General features: G+C 32.8%; 1 protein-coding gene across 1 annotated transcript; it reads left to right on the forward strand.

Annotated features, from left to right (window-relative positions):
* The first annotated feature begins 7,681 nt into the window (after positions 1 to 7,681).
* On the forward strand, positions 7,682 to 8,161 carry LOC127106771 (basic form of pathogenesis-related protein 1). Its single transcript, XM_051044074.1, has one exon. It carries the CDS (start codon positions 7,682 to 7,684, stop codon positions 8,159 to 8,161), a length of 480 nt encoding a protein of 159 aa, XP_050900031.1.
* The last annotated feature ends 1,883 nt before the right edge of the window (positions 8,162 to 10,044 follow it).

The following is a 10,044-nucleotide window of genomic DNA, read 5'->3' on the forward strand; positions in this document are numbered from 1 at the left end:
TTTTATATTATAATTTTATGGATTGATACATTGCCATATTATTTTTTCAAAGTTAAAAAGAAAATGAAAGTTTCATTTTGAAAATATTGTAAAAAAATAAAATAAAATATTATTTTGAATAAAAATCAAATCAAATTCACGGTTGATGTAATTAGGTGAAAAGTTTTTTATACTTCTAATTAATTAAAATGGAAAAATAATATTAAGCAAAATCAAAGTGAAAAGAAAACATAAAAACATTTAAATTAAAATCATAATAATTATTTATTACTTAATAATGTATGATATTTTATTCATTAATAATCAAATAGCAAAGTTTGATTAGCTCTCACTAAAAAAACCATCGTGCATAGTGAAAATGAAAAACATAATTAATAATAATAATACGGTTCAATATAATAATTAATGTAATATTTAATTTCTTCAAAACATAATATATAGAAATCATATGTAGTAATTTAACTTAAAAATGTAATTTTTGTAAAGGTATCTTTTATTATATAATTTATCATAAATGACAATTTTCATATCTAAATTTTTACTCATTGACTATACAAATTTACAGATCGGAAAAAATCTACACAACACACCCACAGAATTCATTCAAAAACAAAGAATCATAAGAAGAAAAAAGATTAAAACTTATAGCATAAAAAAATACTTACTGGTGTGAACCTTCTCTTCTTAAATTTGTCTTCTAAAATATCTTCTTCTCAGTATTTATTCATTGATGATAGTTTATTAGATCCATGATCCTCTACGTGTTATTTTGCATCATACTTTACTCATGATTGGTGTGAATATTTGTTCCTCCATAATTTTCAAATTGAAAAAAATCTACACAAGAGATCCTAAAAATTCTTGCAAAAACAAAGAATCATAAGGAAAAGAAAAAAAATTGGAAACTAAAGCATAATGAAAATAAAAATATACTTGCTTATATGAACCTTCTTTTCTAAAATTTGTCTTCTAAAATCTCTTCTTCTCATCCTTTATTTAGTGATGAAATTGTCGCATCTCGAAAAATATGATCATTTGGGAAGTATTCGCACACTCGAGGAAAAAATGATTCGAACAGAGCCGTCACCGAACTTTATTTAATCCTAAAGAGGAAATGAAAAATATTGGAAGGTATTAACACCCCTTAAGTTCATTGTACTCAACGAGAATCTTTTAGTTAGATTTGCGATTGAATGCTAGTTTATGTTAATCATTTTCTTCGACTTATTGAGCAAGAAAAAGAAAGAAAAGACTTTTAATGATTTTTTTTATTATTGTGTCTGACAAGATTTTAAAATCTGGCTTCTACGTATCTCCAGGTGCGGTAGAGAACTCCAGGCTACGTAGTTCTTTGTAGCAAGAACTGTTTGTTGGATGCTTTTAAGGAGTGGTCATTTAGACATATCGAGTGGTTTAAACATTTGCTTGTTGCTCGCTCTTGGAGACTGAAGTCTTTGTTTGTTTCACGTCGACACGGATAAGGCATACTCATTTTTGAAAAGGTTTTCGAAGTCGTGCAAGGGAGAAAAATAAGTTTGATTGGTTTGAGTATTTTTAGACTTGAAAGACGAGTATTCGTGACTTACAAGTGATTACCACTTGAGTCTAATACTCGGGACTATGACTACACCTTTCACCCAGGTAGTCCTTTTCTTTCCATTTATTGAGAAAAAGTTTAGATATTTGCAAGTGTTTTGAATGAAAGACAAACACTTGAGCTTGCAAGCTATTACAACTTGAGTTTAATGTTCAGACTATGATTGAACCTTTCACCTATGTAGTCTTTTTCTTTTGATTTATTGTGAAAAGAAGACACATTTGTATTTTGGCGAAAAATGAAGTATTTATGACTTACAAACGATTACCACTTGGGCATAATACTTGGGGCTACGAATGGACCTTTCACCAAGGTAGCCTTTTTCTTTCATTATTGTTTGAAATGGTCAAAGTATAAATTAATCATTTTGAATTTGCTTATGAAAAGAGTTTGATAGTGCGTCAAGCGTTTATTTTCGTTGTGACATGAATTGAGTTATGAAAATGATTCGGAAATTGTTTGAAGTCGATAGTGAAAATGATTTTATTTGAGAAAATTCATTGTCGTCCCCTCCAGCGGTTAACCACGACCAAACCCTAAGATCCTAACATGACCTCCGACTAAAAAACACTCTTCTTCCCGTTTCCATCCCTGCTTCCCTCAAAAACCCTCTTGGATTGGAACAAACAAAACCAACCTCAAATAAAACCTTACTTGGTCATCCTTCCATCCAAACTCAAATCCTCCAACATGAAACCCTTCTAAAATCCTATTTTGAACATAATTCCTCCAGCAATTTCTCAAAGAGGCTTCCCCAATCTTGGGATCGGAACTTAGGGTTTCTAGAAAACCCAAATCCATTCCCTGTTAAAAACCGAACTAAAATAACACTTTACCTCTTAAACAAACACTAACCCTAAATGCAAATGAGAAAAAAAATGAAGAGTTAACCAAAAGCCAGGTTGAACAACAAAGTAGACAAACACAAACCTCCAAATAAAACATTAAGTTCAATCCGGTTCAGCAACAAATATCATCATGAAGAGAGGAAAACAATGAAGCTACCTTCTCAGATGTTACTGAGGTGAAGATCCATAAGGTTCGATTCTCTGACTCATTCCTTTTGCAATAGTTATTTCTTCTTCTTCTCAATTCTTCTGATTTCGCCTTACTCTTATTTTTCTGCTCCTTTTTGAATTTTTCCTTATGTGATATTGTATATGTTGTTTGCTATTGTTGTTGTTATGAGTAGTTGTGTTATTGTTAGGTTTGAGCTCAACTCTATCAGAGCTTCAAGGTGAAGCTCTGAGCAGTTTGAATTGGAGTTTTAGATGAGGGTTTGATGGTGAGGACTGTGTAGAGTCAAATTATCACTCTGACAAAAGTATATTGCTCTAGGATAACATAGAGTGATTCATTAATGGAATCACTCAGTAGGCAACTGAGCGTTTCAAAGTAATATCTGCAGAGTATAACTATCCCCTTGAATGAAATAGTGTATAAACTTTATATAGGGTGCTTGGCACGTATTAATATTTGGAGTGTGTAAATTAGAATTATGTTAGAAAAACTTTGATTCTAATCCCTGAAAACATGAGATTTTTTGAGTGGTGATGAAATATGGTCCCCAGTAATTCCATGTATGTATATTTATTGGAAGATATTTTATTTCCGATTTTATTATTTTCTTTAATACTACTTTTATTTTTATTTATTTTCCTTTATTCTCCATTAAGTGTAATAATTGTATCTTCATTATATAAACCTGCCTAAGGCTGAGGAATAATACACAATAACTTTTACCTATTTTTTCCAATATGGTATCAAGAACATTGGGTTAGGGGTTACTGCAAATCATTCCTCAACCTATTTTTGTTCGACCCGCTTCATATACCCATTTAGCCTCCTATGACGAATAACAACAACAAGTGACCTTCCCTAACACAAGCTTACATCGGATCCAACCATGGCGAACAATCGCAACCTAAGTAGGGCGGTGGCCATAAAAACGGAGGTGGTCATGGAAATGACGGTGGTCACTAAGATGGCGTACGAGAGGAATCGTCGGTGGTCACAAACAATGGAAGTAATGACGGAAACAATGAAAATAGTAACAACATTGTTTTTTGCATTAATGGCGACAACAATGGAAACATGATCAACATTGTTTTTGGTGACAATTATTCCAACATATGCGGTAATGATCAAGAGGGTTCCTCATACTCCCTCAAGGTCAATATGCCTAAAATGAATGGGAATAATTATAATGAATGAGCTCAAATTGTTCAGATGGTATTGGATAGCAAAGAGAAACTTGGTTTCTTAACAGGAGTAATAGTTGAACCAACAACAGGAGACTCTTGTTACAAACAATGGAAATCTGAAAACTCCTTGATTATTGTGTGGTTGGTAAGCTCTACGAAAACTAGAATATGTAAGACTTACATATTTTTACCTTCCACAAATGATGTGTGGGAAGTTGTTAAGGAAACATTGGATCTGCATCACAACTACCTTAAAAAACAATAAGTTTCTGCTTTGAGTCTTTTTCTGTTTTGAATAATAAAGATGACAACATTATGGTATGGTATTTAATATTAGGTCATCCTAGTTTTCATTACTTAAAACACTTGTTTCCTAAGTTATTTCACAATAAGAATTTTTCTTTGTTTAAATGTGAAGCGTGTGAGTTTGCAAAGTATCATCGTTCTCAATTTTCAATACAACCTTATAAACCATAAAAACCATTTTCTATTATTCACAGTGATGTTTGAGGCCATAACCGTACAGGTACACTCTCTCTCAAAAAATGGTTTATCATATTTATAGATGACCATACAAGATTATGTTGGGTGTACTTGTTAAAGGGGAAATCAGATGTTTGTCAGGCTGTAAAGAATATTTTTTCAATGGTACAGAACCAATTTCAAACAAATATCCAAGTATTTAGAAGTGATAGTGGCAAATAATATTTTAACACTATCCTGGATGATTTTTTTCTAAAAAATGGGATTGTATATCAAAGTTCATATCCTAATACTCCTCAACAAAATGGAGTGACCGAAAGGAAAAAGAGACCTTTACTAGAGATTGCTAGAGCTCTACTTTTTTTCGAATAAAATACCAAATTATTTGTGGGGCATAGTTGTTTTAACATGTGCATATTTAATTAACAGAATGCCCCCCAAAATTCTCAATTTTCAAACTCCAATTAATGTCTTCAAAGAATGTTTTACTAGTACTCGTGTTTTAACTTATTTGACTTTAAAAATCTTTGGTTGCACAACCTTTGTTCATGAACATAAAATGTTGGAAAAACTTGAGTCACGTGCTATAAAATGTGGCTTTGTTGGATACTTCCCAACCCAAAAAGGATATAAATATTTTAATCCAAAATATAAGAAAATGTTTGTCACTATGATGTTACATTCTTTGAAAATAAACCTTTTTTTGATGACTATCATCTTCAAGAAGGGGGGAGGGGGGAGGAGATAAACGAAGACTCGTTTCAAATTGAGGACATGAGTTTTTTACATAACTTATATTTTTCAGTATCAAAAAATTCAGAGACTTCTGCACCTGCACCAACAGAAAATGACCATGATTCTTTATCTGATCCTACTCCTTTTATGAGTAAGGAACCTTGTGAATCCGAGCCTATATTTTCTCTTGTAGAAAATAATGAGAATTCTGAAAACGATGATAATGATGATCTAATTAAAATGCCACAAAATAATGAGTCACTTCAAGAAAACAAACTTGAATTAGGAAACGGGACTTGGAAAGGAAATGTTTTTGTGAAAAAGCACCATAAAGGAAGGGGCGAGTCCACATCTCAACAATGCAGACTCAAAAAAGGGGTCGGGGGGCTTGGAGCTCATAAGGGAGGACCGGGTTCTTAAGAGAACCAAATGTTGAGTTGGTACCAAATGTTGAGTCATATTGCATATATATATATATATATATATATATATATATATATATATATATATATATATATAATTATGGAAATGAGTGTGATATTGTGATGATGTTGATTGTGTATTGAATGTATGATCTATCATGTGTTTATCTACCCTTGCATTCTTTACACCGTTCTATATCAAAGTTTATTTCTCACCATTTTTGCTCTATGTTGTCCACTATGGACATCTTGAAGATAATAAAGAGTAAAGTTGTTATTGTGTGTGTAAGGTGGTTTATTGGAGCTATTCTTCATTTATTTACTGTTTTATTGCAATTTAATGATTGTTGTGCTCTAATATTGTAACATCGGGTCGGGAACATGGCGTTTTGCTATGTTTTAGTTAATATTGAATTAAATCTCAATACTTTATTTGCGAAGTTTAATTTGAAGTTGTTATGATATGATTTCCGCTGCTTGTTGTCAATTGTATTAACGAGTTTTTGGATGGTTGTCGAAGTGACATCTTAAATTGTCGAGTAAGTTTTTTAATAAAAATTTCAGGGTTTAAGGTTTTATACTTGTTCCACACTACTTCTTCAATAGCCTCATGGCCTTCTTGCTTGTCCTTGGGGACGAATTTGATGATATATGATTGACCCCGACTTCAAAATACTTCTTGGCTGATGAATCACCCAACATGCCTTAAGAAAAAATGTTTTAGGCCGACCAAAGCTGTGACACAAAAGTTAAGCCCAACGATGCAAAACCCATTAAAGTTATCCAACATATATAACTTGGGCACATGAGACATAAGGTAAATTCTCTCATCTCAGATTGACAATTTTATTCTCTTTCGACTCTTAACTGACTTGGATTTTGGAGTGCTAATCTCGCAGGTCCAACTCTACGCCAATGTATCAGAGATCCATATCATTGTATTATGACTCCACTATCACTAATCAATCACAATTTTGGTTCCAATGCAGAACAAAAATTTAGAGAGGCTAATGGTAGAATTCTTATAGTTTTTGGAATTTTGAAAAACCTTTGAGAGTATCTAAGTGGATTGAGAAACACTTTTAAACACTATGAATTTGTGTTATTCCTATATAGATAGTTCAGGAGATTGAAGAACATTTGAGTGGAAAATATATTTTGTTTTTTGAAACTTGAGTGATTATTTTCTTACAACAAAGTAACTTCTTGTAACAATTCTTGCAAGTACATTGAATCGAAGAGTTGTTTTTTCGCCAAAGTATATAAGTTTTATCTTCCTCTTCCTTAATGTGAATTTGCTTATATTCATCGGAGTTTATTTTGTTACTTGCAACCATTCATTTTTATTATCAGTGTTTTTTGTGTCACACATCTTTACTATAAACGGAATTAATATTATTGTTAGATATCAACTACTACTTAGTGTGATTCAAACTTCAAATTTCATGAAAGTATGGTTAAGAGCAACACAAAATGCTTTGTAGGTGGGAACTGCTAATGCTGGTGGCAAATTATGGAAAGCTTCGAATCAAAACCTCAAGTGAAACAAAAAATCAAAGTAAAAGCAAGAGCATTTAACTTGACACCTCCTGCGTGAATTTGACACCCTTGATTTCGTATGAATAGTCAATACTAGCATGCGGTAGTTTTTCACTCATTTTTGAAATTCACAATCTCCACGCGCGAATTTGAAGGCTCTGGGACGATACCGAAAACTTTGTTTTTATTAAAAATTTTAGAATTTCCGATGATTATATAAAAACTTTGTATTATTTATATTATTTATATATTAATTTTTAGTAGTTATAAAAACTTTATATTATTTGAATTATTTGTATATTAATTTTCAAAAATTTAATTTGTACCAAAAATTTAAACTATAAAAAATTTAATTTAATTTGTACCAAAGATTTTGGTTTTCACTATCAAAAATTTTGAACAGAAATTTCATTCAGTTTTTAGTACAATTATCAATGGCATTGTAGTCCACTCTAAAGAAGATTAATTCATCAAATATCAATCAGATCGTAATCGAAACAAATCATTTAAAGGGTGTCTAAACTTTAACTGCTACAATTGGCAATGCATTCTCTATTTTTGTAACTTCTTTTTGACGTAAATCTAGAGAACGGGCTTAAGACGAGGCTACATTCTCGATTATTGTTTTATTTAGTAGAGTTATTATTAACTTTGATTATACATATTGATGGTCGATTGAAGGTAAGAAAGTAAAAAATAAAATGAATTTCTCAAATATTCTCGTGATCTTAATCATTTTCTCCCTGTATTGTTTCATTTGCTTAGCAGACAACGACCCTGAGGACTACCTAGACGCGCACAACGAGGCTCGTGAAGAGGTTGGGGTCGGTCCACTCGAATGGAGCGACACCCTCGCAGAATATGCTGAGACTTATGCCCAAACGAGGATCGAACATTGCATAATGGAGCACTCCGGCGGGCCTTATGGCGAGAATATTTCCGAGGGTTCCGACACGGAAATGGATGCTGCAGTTGGTGTGAAAATGTGGGTGGATGAGAAGATAAACTATAATCACGAAACCAACGAATGTGAAAACGGTGAATGCTTGCATTATACACAGGTTGTTTGGAAAAACACTACTCATGTTGGCTGTGCTAGGGTGAATTGTCTGAGTGGATGGACGTTTATCACGTGTAACTATGACCCACCAGGAAATTATGTAGGTCTGAAACCTTACTAGAGTTTCAATGTTTTCTTCAGTTTTATTTTATGTAATGCAGTGTAATCTAGATAGTGCTGATAGTTCTTGTTCTAGGGATACCATGGCATTTGTATCATAGAAAACCGGAAGGGTGTGCATGCATCAAACGGTTTGAGTTAGATTTAGTTAGAAGCAAGCCACAATTCATACAGGATATATTGATTTAGGTGAGGTAAATTAGTCATCTATATTATTATTGAGTTAGTTTGGATTAAATGACAATTTTATGGATTGAATTGTGGTTTATCCAATTTTTTTCTTCTCTATATAATTCTAAATTATAAAATTCTTTTTAAAAATTTATTATAAAAAATTTTATATCAATATATACTAACAATAAGTAGGTAGCTCACAAATTGTTGTTTATTTGTATCTGTCAGACAACAACAAATTTATTTGACTTCATGTTATTACCTCTCATGCACAAACTATCTTATCTATTTCGTAAGAGGAAAATTTTACCTTGTACCTTTACAGTTAGCCCCATGTCCCTACAAAATTTTAAAAATTCTCATTCTATCCTTAATTGGTTTTAACCAATTTACCATTTCATTTTAACCATTCAGTTGAAAATTTCAGAAATTACACTTTCACACCCCTCGCACCGGAACTCCTGCAAAAAGACTTCCGGTATGTATTTTTCCCAAACCGGAAGACTTAAAGAATGACTTCCGGAACACACAAAAAAGCAAACCGGAACACTTCATGAAAGAGTTCCGGTTCAATTAAATTTTTTTTACAAAACCGGAACACTTCTTGAAAGAGTTCCGGTGAACAAATTTTACATACCGGAACTCTTTGGAGAAGTGTTCCGGTATGTATTATATGTGTTCCGGAAGTCTTTCAAGAAGTCTTCCGGTTCACTTTATTTTTTTTTTTATTTTTTTTTTTTTTTATTTTTATTTTGCAGGAATGGAAAATCTTCCCCAAATATGTGTAGATACTACTGATGCGTTTATGACGACGGAAATATTTGGTACACGAGAAGAGGTTATCAGATGGATTAAAGAGGTTGGAATCAACAATAAAGTAACTGTTATTATCAGTCGTTCAGATACTGAAACGGGAAAGAGAGGGAGAAGTAACAAAATAATATTTGGTTGTGATAAAGGTGGGAAACACAAGATTAGTGATAGTGGTACCCAAAGTGCGTCGAAGAAATGTGGATGTCCATTTAAAATCAGGTCGACTCCGGCGAAAGATGGATCTGGTTGGAAGATTGATGTAAAATGTGGGTTACATAATCATGGTTTACCGGATAGATTAGAAGGTCATTCGTTTATTGGTAGGTTGACCACAGATGAGAAGCAACATGTCGCTGATTTGGCAAAGAGACATGTAGCACCTAGACACATATTGCTTTCCTTGCAAGACAATTATCCTGAGAATGTCACTCGGATTACGCAAGTATACAAGCATAAGAGTGTGATACAAAAAGAGATAAGAGGTCCTAGGAGTGAGATACAACATCTGTTTAAGCTTATTGAGGATGCAGGATATGTGTATTGGAGTAGAAAAAAGGATGACTCGGAAGTGGTGAGAGAGATATTTTGGGCACATCCTGATTCAGTTAAGTTGTTGAATATATTTCCGATTGTGTTAGTTATGGATAGCACCTACAAGACAAACAAATATAGACAACCTTTGTTTGAAATTGTTGGCATGACATCGACCGAGTTGACTTTTGCTGTTGGATTTGCGTATATGGAGTCTGAGCAAACAGAGAATTTTTGCTGGGTATTGGAGAAATTAAAAGAGTTGTTTGTGAAGAAAGACATGTGTCCACAAGTGTCCAAGATATCGGTAGAGGGTAACTAGTGCAGCTGCTCCCCAACTATATCCTGAACATCCATCCAAGTCCC

This window comes from Lathyrus oleraceus, chromosome 7 (genome assembly GCF_024323335.1).
Source record: "Lathyrus oleraceus cultivar Zhongwan6 chromosome 7, CAAS_Psat_ZW6_1.0, whole genome shotgun sequence".
Taxonomy (NCBI): domain Eukaryota; kingdom Viridiplantae; phylum Streptophyta; class Magnoliopsida; order Fabales; family Fabaceae; genus Lathyrus; species Lathyrus oleraceus.